General features: G+C 42.2%; 1 protein-coding gene across 7 annotated transcripts in view; it reads right to left on the bottom strand.

Moving 5' to 3' along the window:
- The window catches only part of MAEA (macrophage erythroblast attacher, E3 ubiquitin ligase), a 105,407-nt gene extending 97,568 nt beyond the window's left edge, over positions 1-7,839 (bottom strand). For 2 of the 7 annotated variants that reach the window (XM_034770893.1, XM_034770892.1), the window contains exon 1: positions 7,085-7,216. In XM_034770893.1, the coding sequence (XP_034626784.1) occupies positions 7,085-7,183 (99 nt within the window). In that variant the 5' untranslated portion in view covers positions 7,184-7,216. Of the gene's footprint in view, positions 1-452; positions 656-6,855; positions 7,009-7,084; positions 7,217-7,818 lie in introns of those variants that run through there. The other 5 variants (XM_034770895.1, XM_034770896.1, XM_034770899.1 and 2 more) reach the window with 5 other exon arrangements.
- Positions 7,840-14,328: the final 6,489 nt, after the last annotated feature.

Here is a 14,328-nt window from a genome sequence, read left to right on the forward strand (position 1 = left end):
GTATTAGGTGAATTGAAAAATACTATTTGTTTTTTACGGTGTAAATATTTGTAATCAAAAATAAATATAAAGTGAACACTGTACACTTTGTATACTGTGTTGTAATTGAAATAAATACATTTGAAAATGTAGAAAAGATCCAAAAATATTTAAATTAATGGTATTCTATTGTTTAACAGCATGATTAATCACAATTTTTTTAATTACTTGACAACCCTAGTACTAATATTTCCAGTTCTTCCTCTTTATTTGCCATAGTCCTTATATTTGTGTACAAAGATCTAAGGTGTTGTATCAACTCCCTCACGGTTCTCCCTCACTAATCCTATGACCCAATTGTAATTTTCCATTTCCCAGCCTCCCACAACATCTAATTTTAAAATTGCCTTTAAAAACAAACAAACAAACAAAAAAAACTACCTATGGGCTTTTGTCACTTGCCCCCTTTTTACCTAGTTTAAAGCCCTCCTCATTAGGTTGGTGAGTGTATCCAAAGATGGTCGTCTTCTTGGTCACATGAACCACATCTATTCCCAGCAGTCCTCCTTCCTGGAGCAGCATCCCATGGTTGAGAAAGCCAAAGTCACTTCATCTGTTTCTCCAATCTTTTGCCTGTCTTGTATAGCTTGATTACAAACTCCTCAGGGAAAGAGACAGTCTTCAATATGTGTTTGGACGTGCCTAACACAATGAAGTCAGTCTTGGTTAGGGCCTCATAGGTACTACTGTAATACAAATAAATAATGCCACAACTCCTACTGGATCATATAATATCCTTCAACTCCATCGTAGTTCAAGTGACAGCACTTCACACAAGACGATTATACTGATTTGTGAAGGAAATTTGTATAACCAAAGTTAGCTCATTTATACAGTGTATGTTTATGAAAGTTAAGAAGATAATTAAAGTAGAGAAGTTATGCAGCAGTTAACGCATGGTGTTTGGGCCAGTTAAAGCCATCTGGCCTCAGAGTGGCACTTAGGTGTCCTAGCATTCGCCTGCATCTTGCTTTATGTAAGCAAAAAGGTATGACAATTTTACCATTTGTGAAATATGCTACACTAATTTATATGTAAATCATTGCATATGAACATACAGTATTTCTACATAGTATATTTTCAGGCCCTGGGCTAAGAAAGGCCAAGTATATCATGCAGGCGACATCTTATGTTTACAGGCACCGAATGATTTTGCTATCATGTCCTGCCAGCAAATATATAGCTGCCAAAACAGTTGTTTGCCAAATGTATAGGCCTAGCGATAAGGTGTCATACTGATTAATACGTGGATTACTGTAGCAAAGGATCATGGGGAGGGGTTTAAAAGAAAGCGAGATACACTAAGGAAGCAAGAACTGATTAGAGAATGCAGGACAAAGAAAGCTTGCATGTATTTTTATACTATGTTTCATGACGCTTAAGCTCTGAAATGCTCTTAATTCAGGATTTAGCAAGAAGGAAGAGAATTTGATAAGTTCCCTTTACTTCTGTTTTCTAGCAGCTTTCACTAATTCAAATAATTTTACAATTATGTAATAGTATTACAGTAGTGCCCAGAGATGCTAAATATGTTAGGTACTGTACAAACATAGGAAGCCAATGCCAGAGAGTTAATAATCTGGAAACAAAAGTGATACAAAGCGTTGTTGAGGAGGGAAGAGGACTACAAGTTCAACTTAATTATTAGTGTCCTGTTTTGAAGCAAATGCTAATAGGATCCCTCCTCCTCAAAGCATCAGGAAATTCCATACTTAAAATGATTTTCTGCAGGTGCAACAGCTTACCTGAAGTCAGAAAATGAAAGCTACAGTACATAGCCACTCTAAAATTTGTTTATAAAATTATGCATGTCTCTGCTCATAAGTATATTTTCTTACTTTGGTTGTACTAAACAAATATACTTTATTGCCAGGGCAAAGGAGTGGGTCCCATTAGATCCAAAGCCTGATGGTTCTTCAGCATCAAAGTTACTTCAAAAGGTCGCTATAGGAAAATTTAGAGAATGCTTGCACAGAGCCCAACTGCAGAGAAACAGCAATAGTATGTCAGACTACCCACTTCTCTGTACATATTTTATTTAGTAAAATGGATGGGGTTGCTTGCAGATAACCACAAGATCATACTCCTATTCTGCAAATCCTCTTTTTTTTTTTTTGGTACCATCTATTCTGTATCAAGTACATGTTAAAGAGTATGAAGTCTTGCCTCTTCTGTTCTGCTCCTCTTCTCTCCAAATCCCACCCACTGAAATAATAATGCAGGTATTCCCTCAAAAGTTTCTGATGATATTGTAAGTCACTTGACTATTGCTCTTGGATATTTCAGCAAATCCAAGACATAATTAGAACCTTAATTTATATACAGGATTTTGTTTGACAGTCAAAGTTGGCCTGAGTGCAGGATGGGAACAACATACAGTATATCTATTTATTTTCTCCCACTGTCCCACTTAAGGTGTACTGGTAAACTACTCTGCACAGCTCAGAAGAACTCGGTACCTTCCATCAGAGAATGCTACACTGAGTCCAGCTCCACCACTTTAAGAACAGAAGAATGGCCATACTGGGTCAGACCAATCGTCCATCTAGCCCAGTACCCTGTCTTCCACCATTGGATGATGCCAGGTGCTTCAGAGGGAATGAACAGAACAGGTAATCAAGTGATCCATCCCCTGTTGCCCATTCCCAGCTTCCGGCAAACACAGCCTAGGAACACTTCAGAGCATGATTTTACATCCCTGCCCATTCTAGCTAATAGCCATTGATGGACCTATCCTCTATGAATGTATCTACCACATATACTCGTTCATAAGCTGAATTTTTTTAGTAAAAAAGGGAATCACCAGAGAAGGGGGTCGGCTTATGAACGGGTATAGAGAGGAAGAGGTGGGACACAGCCCCACCCCCCCAACAGAGGGAGCAAGGAGAGGCAGCACAGCCAGCAGAGACAGAAGGGAAGAGGCGGGGCCAGAGTGTCTCCGCTTCTGGCCACGCTGCTCTCCCCAGAGCCTCCAAAGCAGCTGCAGCTCCGCGGCTGGCAGGCTCCGGCCGCGCCGCCCAGCCCACCGGAGCAGCTCCAGCCAGGTCAGAGACATCCTCCCCTGGCCCTCCCCAGATAAGGTGGGAAGGGATGGGATGGGGAGAGTGTAGGGGTCCCGGGCTAGAGATGGGCTGATGTGGGGAGTGGTCACAGGGGTTAATCCCCTGACTCCCAGCTTCTCCCCACAAAAAAATTTCCCCACCAGTTGCTGTCCCGGCCCGTCAAGGTAAGCAGCTGGCACACTTTGTTTACTTAGGTTTACCTCTGTGCCTGCGGACGCTCGAGATAAACAAACCATCTCGGCCCACCAGCAGCTTATCCTGATGGCCCGGGAGCTAAAGTTTGCTGACCCCTGAATTATAGGGTCGGCTTATGAATGGGTTATAACATTTTTCCATCTTTACTTATCCATCTTGTGGGGTAGGCTTATAAACGAACCGGCTTATGATCGAGTATATACGGTAATTCTTTTTTTAACCTTGTTATAGTCTTGACCTTCACAACATCCTTTGGCAAAGAGTTCCATGGGTTGACTGCGAGTTGTGTGAAGAAGTACTTCCTTTTGTCTGTTTTAAACCTGCTGTCTATTAATTACATTCGGTGATATCTAGTTCTAGTATTACAAGGAGTAAATAACACTTATGTTCTTATGTTCCTTATTCACTTTCTCCCCCCAAGTCATCTCTTTTCCAAGCTGAAAAATCCCAGTCTTATTAATTTCTCCTTATATGGAAGCTGTTCCATACCCTTAACCATTTTTGTTGCCCTTCTCTGTACCTTTTCCAATTCCAATATATCTTTTTTGAGATGGGGTGACCAGATCTGCATACAGTATTCAAGATGTGGGCATACCAGGAATTTATATAGAGGCAATATGATATTTTCTGTATTATTGTCTACCCCTTTCCTAAAGATTCCCAACAATCTGTTTGCTTTTTTGACTGCTGCTGCACATTGAGTGGATGATTTCAGAGAATTATCCACAATGACACCAAGATCTCTTTCTTGAACGGTAACAGCTAATTTAGACCCCATCATTGTATATGTACAGTTGGGATTATGTTTTCCAATATGGATTACTTTGCATTTATCAATATTGCATTTCATCTGCCATTTTGTTGCCCAGTCACCCAGTTTTGTGAGATTCCTTTGTAATACCATGCTCAGAGTGTTGACACCCTTTAATTTCCTTTTATCAGTGCATATTGGAGGCTTCATGTATTATACATTCAGAGGAGATGTAAAGCAAAATTCCCTATCAGTGGGGTTTATTAGAGATCAATGGAACTTTTTTGGGGAAAGATAACAAGTAACTCTCATGTCCTGAGGAGGAAGACAGCATAAGTAGTTACATTCTATACACTTAAATTACTCCTGTAGATTCAGCTGAGTAAGTCACTTTACTTTCCCTTGAAAAATAATACCGTGCAGAATTGCTGAAGCAGAATGTTGATGCACTTCCACTCCAGAATTGACCACAATTTAGCAATAAGAGGGATTTTCCCTATATAGAGAGTCGTAAGCACTCCTTCCCATGAAAGGCACTCTTATGGAACATACTGTAATGTAGAGCTATTACACAACTACTATCATCTAGTGATTTGGGCATGAGCAAGTTAAAGGGAGGAAACAGGAAGGATATAAATGTAGTTCTGACCTCCTTTATAGTTTACTTGCACCAATTAGAGAAAATTGCCAGTGTCCACAGATGGGTAACAAAATATTATAGCTGCCACCACAGTTACCATAATAAGTTTATATGCATGTTTTATATAGACTGTTTTAAGTTCTTAACAACCAACTAGAGATGAAAATTCACTCCGTCGTTTTCACCTCTACCAAAAAATTGTTTTCTCTAGCATGAATAATGGTTTGAAATCTCCACAGTCAAGGAAACTTAAGGGGATAAATGCAAGTGGTAACTAAATAGTGACTGCTTCAAGAGTTTTTTTGTAATAAGAACTAATATTAAACAGAAAGGAAGCTTCTGGAGCACTGAGGAGTGGGGGGAGAGACAAAACACAAAAAGAATTAAGTGCCATCTAAACATTGCCCTTATGACATTTAACACTGTTAATACAAGGCTGTTTACTCAAGCCGTTTAGTTTGAATATTTCATGACAATACAAGGAATATTTCATTCTCATTAAAATGCTGCAAAAATCCCTCATCAAGAGTAAATAATAGACTTGAAAAATGCCTTAAAACTAGTTTAAAATGACTGCCTTCTTCTTCAAATGGGCGACACTTAGTAGATAGCCTTAAATGTTATAAAGGGAGCACAAAAAGCAAACAATTGACTCTCACTACATGTAAATACTGAGGAATATGAAAGATTGTCTAAACACAATATGAATGTATCAATAAATAAACCATTGAAACAGGCTTCTTTGTCTATGAATTTCTTAACATTGTTGCTGGCTGTGCCTTTCTAAGGGGACTTAAAATTTAACCCACATACTGTCAAGCCTTAAGTACTTCAGGATGACAGGGAAAATAAATCTTCAGATATAAAATGGGAATCAAGTTAGTCCCAAGGGTGAAGGGGAAATGAGGAGGTAGAACAGGAGGAAGAAGGGAAGAGCAAGAGACAGACAGGAAGAACATGGGCAGAAACCTACAACACAAACAACAAAAAAACAAACAAAAAAACCAAGCACACAACACTATATGAAAGTAAAACATGACTTAAGCTCAAAAGTTTACTTTGTATAATGTTTTTGATACACACTATATGAAAAACTATATTCTAGTTAAATCAGACATAAGGCCTATTAAGCAGACCAGCTCATCTCTCCTGACTCCCATTTAGCCAGCGCAAGATTAGTTCCCGACAGTAAATTCAACTGCAGTTGAATTAGTTGATCTAATATATATATAAAAAATATTATAAATGATCAATCCACCACTTCCTCTGGGAGACTATTCCCCAGTTCAACAGATCTTATTGTCAGCAATATTTACCCTTAATGGTCAGCTTAGATTTTTCTTTGCTCATTTTATGATGTCTGGCCAGGGTATGCAATTCACCTCCCACCAGGGGAGTTAACACCCTTCAGATACACTCAGTTACTACATCAGCCACCCCTTTAGTATATCCATCCAAGCTATAGATATTTAACTCTTTCTTCCTTCTAAGCTCTCCAGTCCCTTTAATCATTTTTATCCCCTGACACCCTGCAGTTCATCTCCATATTTAGGAAATCGAGATGCCAAGGAACCATATTAACACCCCCTCCCCTGTCCACCTCTTAACAATGATACACAGTTCTAACTCCTTTAAACCTTCCTTCTAAATGATCAATGCTCCCAGCCCCCTTCTCACTGCTCTGCACCCTCCAGTCTGTCCCAGTCACACCCCTCCCCACACAGCACCCTTCTGTCACATCTTAGCCATGGCATAGTCAGCTTTTTCCTTCTCCTAAGTCAGCCCCCCCAGTCCTTCAATCGTTTTCATTTTTGTTGTTGCTCTGGGGACTCCACCCCACCTACATCTTCAGGGTATGGAACTGCCCAGGGAGGGCATCATATTCCAGGCACGTCCCCCCAACATCAAAAGAAAGAAAATAGCCCTTATGAGTAGAGGGCAAGGCAGATGGGGGCGGGGAGGGAGGTCTGAAAGGGGTCCAGGGAACTGGGGTCTCCGCACGTTACACACCTTGGGGCCCGAGGGAGTTATAATACAGGGGGTGGGGGACCATAGCTTGTCAAGCCCCCAGCTCCCTTTAGCCCTGCCCAGCTGGGCCATTAACAACCTCGCCCAACCCCTGCCTGGCCCTCCCCTCCTCACAGGCACCCAGGATGCCTAGTACCCACCTTGAGAGTGGGATACTCCTGCACCTTCAAAGTCATTGAGAGCTGAGCAGCTGATTCCTGCACCGCCATCTTGGATTGGGCACCAACCTCCTCCCGCCCCCTCCCCGCGCAGAGCCCAAAAGAGCTACCTACAGCACGCGTTGCATGGTGGGCAATAAAGAACTTCCTCCTCCTTCCTTTCCCCCGCCCCTCTCGTCCCTGATGGAGACGGGCTGAACCAACAGATTACCTCTCCCCCTCCTAAAGCCGGGTGGTATGAGCCACTGGACAGTAGTGGTGGAAAAGAAAGGGAGAGAGTATTCATCCAATCGTTGCATCCCTTTCGCATCTATCACTTCATAGGCTTTGTCCCGCCCTCTAACTTGTGAAAGCGTGTTTGATTGGATGATACATGGAACTGGGACTAGCCACAGAGACAAATCAGGGAGAGCTACTCATTCCTGTAGGCGGGGATTACATCTACGATTGACAGTTTTATTTTCCAATCAAGCTATCGGCCCAATCATTCATCATTCATTCGGCCCAATCAGTATCTCCTTTCTGTTTGGGTGGGCGGGACGTACAAGTACATTTTTATGGTGAGTTAAAGAGGAGGTTTTAACTACCCCACAAGGTGTCCGGAGGGGCGGGATACACCGCAAGCGAAGCCTGGAGGGGTTCTCCAGCTGTGTGCACTTTGATTGGCAGGCAGAGGGGCCAATGCACGCAGCAGACACGTCGACGGACAAAGCGATGAGCGAATGGGGAGCGAATGGGGAGCGAGCGGGGCTGGGAAGGGCGGGTTGTTGTGAGCCGCCTGGATTGTTGCCGGAGTTTGTGCGTGGGGAGACGGGGAGGGGGTGATCCCTAGTAAGTCGCGTAGGGCGGAGCGGGAGTGAGGCGGCGGGAAGAGGTTTAAATAGCGGAGACAGAGTGAGTCCTCTTCCCCCCTCAGCTCACCCCGGAGCGGGGACTCCCCCCTACCTTATCCCCCTTCCCGGGGGACACGACTCGCCTCTACCCCACACCCGGTCCCGGTCCCTCGGCGGGGCAGCCACAGCCGTTGGCCGGGGCGTGTGGCGCGTGCGGGTACCCAGGCGCGGGAGGGAGGCGGTTCTCGCTGGGGGCGGGCGGGCTCCGGGCTCTCCCCCGGCAGGTTCCAGTCCGGCTGGGCCGCCAGTGGTATCCTCCGCCCCCGAGCTGCGTAAGTCTCCGCCCCAGCGCCAGGAGGGGAGCGCGGAGCTCCCTCGGGGGGCCTGCTTCGCCCCCCTCCCGCCGTTGCCCCGCTGCTGGGAGGGGCGGGCAGGGCTGCCCTCGCTCCCTCCTGCGGCTGGGACAACGCCGCGGGAACCGCTCGCCCCCGTCGGCTGTGCGCGGCCGGGGAGTGGCAGGTGCCCCGTGCCCATCCCTGAGCCACCTGGACTCCGACGTGGCCAAGCGCTGGCCGCTCACCAGGAGCCTGCCGTCCACAGCCTGGCTGAGTCCTGGGCGCAGCCAGCAGAGTCCCCCGGCCGCCTGGCAGGGAGAGACGCCCCCTTCCGAGCTGCCTGGAGCACTAACCCCGGGGAGAGCGAGATCTGCCCCCTCCCCTCCTCTTGCCCCAGGTGTGCTGGAAACGGTGCTTGTTCCAGGCTTAGACAGGAAATAGTTCCCTGTCCCGCTTCCCTCGGCACCTGTCTGTTAGTGGGTTGCCAATTTTGATGGGAGGTATTCCTGTAGGTTTCATCACATGCCCTCTTTAATTAAAGATTAATCTTTAATTCCTGGAGACTCCAGGACAATCCTTGAGGGTTGGCAACTAGGCTGTTACCATGTCAGAAAGGCCAGAACCTGCAGTTTTTCTTATGGTTACTCCCCTTGATTTCCTGTGGGAGTAGACAGACACATGGGAGTTTTAGCAGAATCAGGACCTGAACCGATAGTGATCTGAGGACTAGCAGAGAACCATTCTTTGTGGTCTGCAGAATGAAACATTTTGAGGCTATCCTTTTTAGAATTCTACATAACTGGTTTCTGAGCACTTTAGTGGGTTGGGATTAGAGATGACCCATGAGACCTTGAGAAAAATCTTCCTCTGAGGAATTAGCCTGCAGAATGAAAAAAAGGTGGAGAACCACTGATCCAAAAGTTGGATGTGAAGGGAAAGGTTGTTATAAACTGTTTCTTACTCCATTGAAGTCTATGGCAAAACTCCTATTGACTTCAGTGGTGCAGGAAGCTGTTTTGTATGACCCTTACGTTTTGAGAAGTGTACCTTATTGATTAACATGATGGTCCAAGGTTTAAAAGTGCATGTATATGAAACATCCATGAATAGTGACAGTGACTTTGCTGCCCTTCCTGGTTAAAGTTTAGCTGCATTATTTCTGTTAACCTTTAGAGCATTGTATTTAATGAAAACCACAAATATTGCCAAGAAAAAGAGCACAGTTTACTTTAATAGTGTTAAAATTTCAAAATATACTCGAATAAAGGCTAGAAAATACAGCATGTTTTAAAACATGTTATCTAATAAATTATAACAAACATGATTTTAAACTGGACCTTCTACCTTGTGAAGACAAGGCAAGGGATGATTAAAAATGTGTGACTGGTTGTAGTTAAATTTACCATGGAGTCTAGCACTGACCACAACTAACAGGGCAAATCACGTTTAAAATCCTATCTCCCTCCATTAGGTGCAAAGTCCTGTTTATAATCATGTTAGTTTAAAAACAAAAAAAAAAGTACAGTTGTATTTTGGTGCCTCTGGCCCCTGCTGCCTCCCCTGCCCCCCCCCCATCACTTTTAGCCACTGCTGCCTCCCCTGGCTCCTCACTGCCCCCCTCGGGACTCCCCATTGCCCTCAAGGCCCTGCTCTTCCCCCCCCCCCATTAGCCTGAGCTCCCTTCCACAGCCTCACACCCCAGGCTCACCCCACTTCTTGCTTCTTGACCATGGCCCCTGGTAAGGCCAGCCCTGTTGAAACCCCGCCGCCCTGGGTTGAAGCCTTCCCCCAAAGCCCCTCGGCTGAATTGGTGGAGAAAGGGGGGCTGAAGGCCACCCCTAGAGTCCCATGGCTGAAGGGGGGGGGGTTGGCTGAAGCCGTCCCCTGGAGCCCCTCAGCACTGCTGGAAGGGACCAATGCTTTGCCCTCTCCCCCGTCTCTGTCCAGGAGGCTATCCTGGCTGCAGGAAAACCCCTTGGTGGCCACGTTTGAGAAACGCTGCCCTACGGGCCTGATCCTGCAACTGGATCTGCATGGCTGGACTTCAATTGTCTTTACTGAGGCTCCATGCAGATATAGGGGTTTCAGTGGGTCAAGCTGAAAGATTGGAGCCTGAGTTAGGTAGATAGTATGTACACACACCTTTACATAGCACTATCATGTTCTTCCTATCTTCTTCATGTAGATATGAAATATATGCACATTATTTTTTAAAGATTCTTTAGCAGAAACTTTTATGCTAGACTAGTTCAGTAGTTAATTAGCACTAAGGACATGGAAAGAAAAATTAGCAAACGGTGGATATTTTGTTGTAAATTAGGCTGTGTGAAATATGTAGCTACTGAACATTATATATATATATTTACATGTAATTTATTTTGCTATGTATATTTAGTTATGTTTACGAATCTTAATTGTACCATATTTTTGATAATGTGATTTTATGCTTAATGGTGATCTTCAACAATATGCAAAATGACAGTATTTCACAAATATAAAGTGATCATATGAATATGTGTGCAAAGTGAGTCAACCTTTGTCCTGTAGAACTATTGGTGACTGTTAGTCAGAAATTAGTAGTCAAAGTTGAAGAGGTTTGCTCAATGGAAACAGATGGCTGAGCCACCATCATGTCACAGAAAACAGCATGCATTCTTAGTTTAACACAAGAGGGAGCATGTCTAATCTTTAACCTTTAAATATTGCAACTTCAGAGAGAGAGCTTTAATTGTTGAATGTCAACTAATTTACGTTCTAGGTGGCATGGTTAAATATTTATACAGCCTATATGTGCATTGTTGGCATGTTTCAATTTAAGGTTGTTGCAACTATTAGTTCATCATGCAAGTAATGGCATAGAGATTGTGTGGACTAGAACTAAACTAATCATCTAATGTCTCAAATATTTAAATTTATGTTAAAGAAAATTGAGTGGTCAGTAACTTCTTGCTGAAATTAAAATCAATGAATTATGTTGTTGTAAACATTCATATACAGAAATGGATCTTTGATTTTAATGATAAAATAATAATCTTTATTTTGAAGTTTCCTCTGATTATCCCGCTCCAAAATTATGGAGCCCAAGTTTAATTTTAATAGAGTTGTGATTAATGCAAAACAAGTCTGTGTATACAATGGTTAGCTCTTAAATAGTATCATTGTGTAATTCTTACAAAACCCAGGAAGTGTAAATTTGGGGTATATTAAGAAGGATGTGTATGGCCATAACTTGTTTCTTTCTCTCTGTCCTCTAGCTGGATGAAATGAAAAAGAAATATTAGATTCATTATTTTGTTTTGAATTTGTATTTCCAGGTTTTGATCATCCTTTTCAAATAGTTTATTAATAGGAATGAATAGTTAGTTGTAATTAATAAGTACTGTAGTGCAATCTCTTTATAATGAAAGTTGAACTTACAAGTGTAGAATTATGTACAAAAAATACTGCCTTCAAAAATAAAACAATGTAAAACTTTAAAGCCTACAGGTCCACTCAGTCCTACTTCTTGTTCAGCCAGTCGCTCAGATAAACAAGTTTGTTTACATTTGCAAGAGATAATGCCGCTTGCTTATTTTTTTACAATATCACCTGAAAGTGAGAACAGGCATTCGCATTGCACAATCGTAGCTGGTGTTGCAAGATATTTATGTGTCAGATGCACTAAAGATTCATATCTCCCCTCATGCTTCAACCAGCACTCCAGAGGACATGCGTCCATGCTGATAACGGGTTCTGCTCGATAACCATCCAAAGCAGTGCGGACCGACGCATGTTCATTTTCATCATCTGAGTCAGATGCCACCAGCAGGTGGTTTGGGTTCTGTAGTTTCTGCATCAGAGTGTTGCTCTTTTAAGACTTCTGAAAGCATGCTCTACACCTCATCCCTCTCGGATTTTGGAAGGCACTTCAGATTCTAAAATCTTGAGTCGAGTGATGTAGCTATCTTTAGAAATCTTACATTAGTACCTTCTTTGTGTTTTGTCAGATCTGCAGTGAAAGTGTTCTTAAAACGAACATGTGCTTGGTCATCATCCAAAACTGCTATAACATGAAATATATGACAGAATGCAGGTAAAACAGAGTAGGAGACATACAGTTCTCCCCCAAGTAGTTCAGTCACAAATTTAATTAATGCATTATTTTTTAACAAGCATCATCAGCATGGAAGCATGACCTCTGGAATGGTGGTCGAAGCATGAAGGGGCATATGAATGATTAGCATAACTGGCATGTAAATACCTTGCAGTGCTGGCTACAAAAGTGCCATGTGAATGCCTGTTCTCACTTTCATGTGACATTGTAAATAAGAAACAGGCAGCATTATCTCCCGTAAATGTAAAAAACTTGTTTGTCTTAGTGATTTGGCTGAACAAGAAGTAGGACTGAGTGGACTTCTAGGCTCTAAAGCTTTATATTATTTTGTTTTTGAGTACAGTTATGTAACAAAAAAATTTACATTTGTAAGTTGCACTTACATGATAAAGAGATTGCACTACAGTACTTGTTTGAGGTTAATTGAAAAATATTATTTCTTTTGTTTGCCATTTTACAATGAAAATATTTGTAATAAAATTTATAATCTAAAGTGAGCACTGTCAACTTTGTATACTGTGTTGTAATTGAAATCAATATATTTAAAAATGTAGAAAAACATCCAAAAATATTTAATACATTTAAATTGGTATTCTATTGTTTAACAGTGTGATTAAAACTGCTATTAATTGACAGTCCTATTAAATATGTTAAATACTCTACATACTACCTAGTAGACTAAAACAGAAGCCTCGCTTTTACTCTGTTGGCAAGTAACTATATTGTTAATTATATATTTAATGTGTATATTATGACCATCCAGTTGGCTTAATCTCAGCTATATGGGAGGATGGGAGATCTAACTTTTTCTAGGGTGGAAATTGTGAACAAATAATAATATTAACAGTGTGCACAATGTTATACATAACATGGAGACATGGCTCATACTAGAGCAGGGGTAAGGAACCAATGGCACATGTGCCAAAGGCTGCACATGAGCTGATTTTCAGTGGCACTCACACCCGGGTCCTGGCTACCAGTTCGGGGTGCTCTGTATTTTAGTTTAATTTTAAATGAAGCTTCTTAAACATTTTAAAAACCTTATGTACTTTACATAGATTAGTTATATATTATAGACTTATAGAAAGAGCCCTTCTAAAAATGTTAAAATGTATTACTGGCACGTGAAGCCTTAAATTAGAGTGAATAAATGAAGACTCGACACACCACTTAGATTAATGGAGATATCCCATCTCCTAGAACTGGAAGGGACCTTGAAAGGTCATCAAGTCCAGCCCCCTGCCTTCACTAGCAGGACCACATACTGATTTTGCCCCAGATCCCTAAGTGGCTCCCTCAAGGATTGAGCTCACAACCTTAGGTTTAGCAGGCCAATGCTCAAACCACTGAACTATCCCTCCCCCACTCTATATTAGAGTGACTTGCCATATACACCTCTACCCTGATATAATGCGACCTGATATAACATGAATTTGGATGTAACGCGGTAAAGCAGTGCTCCGGGGGGGCGGGGGGCGCACTCCGGTGAATCAAAGCAAGTTCGATATAATGCGGTATAGATTATTTTGGCTCCTGAGGACAGCGTTATATCCAGGTAGAGGTGTACAATGATTTGGTAGTGAGAGAGTGTTTATATGTGGAAGAGAAGAGGCAGAATGGACTATATGGATCTCAAATACTTCTTGGTGGATGTTCAAGCAACCATTATGTTTTTGGGAAGTTGAGAGGAATAGTATTTTGGAGAAATAATGACCCACACTCCTCCTTGGACTGCTAACTGCGAGCGTTTGTATAGATTTGAATCCACTAACGCTGCCTATTGATAGGAGAATATAGCCCCAAGAAATTGACTGTCATAGCCTTTGGCCACATATTTATTTCTGTAATATATCTTTTGATTTGAAGGGGATTTTAAAATGAAAAGTAATGCTTCAGAATAAGGGACTGGTAGAAAGCAAAATGACAGAATTTGAATGACTTAATAGTGATATTCTGAGTTTCTGCATTAGTGAGATGAGGCTATATTGGCTTATATGCATTCCATTGAACTGAGGGATAACTGAATGTACACTTTGGTTTCTTTATCTAAGGTGGTGTTTTACATTGACCTGTCAATCCATGTATATTTACATTTTACCAAAAAAAGTACTAGTATTTGAATAGAATTCAATGCTTGTTTTGCAGTTGTGACAGTTGACTTGTAATTATGAAAGGACTGTTGTTCCTTGGTTAT

This window comes from Trachemys scripta, chromosome 5 (genome assembly GCF_013100865.1).
Source record: "Trachemys scripta elegans isolate TJP31775 chromosome 5, CAS_Tse_1.0, whole genome shotgun sequence".
Taxonomy (NCBI): domain Eukaryota; kingdom Metazoa; phylum Chordata; order Testudines; family Emydidae; genus Trachemys; species Trachemys scripta.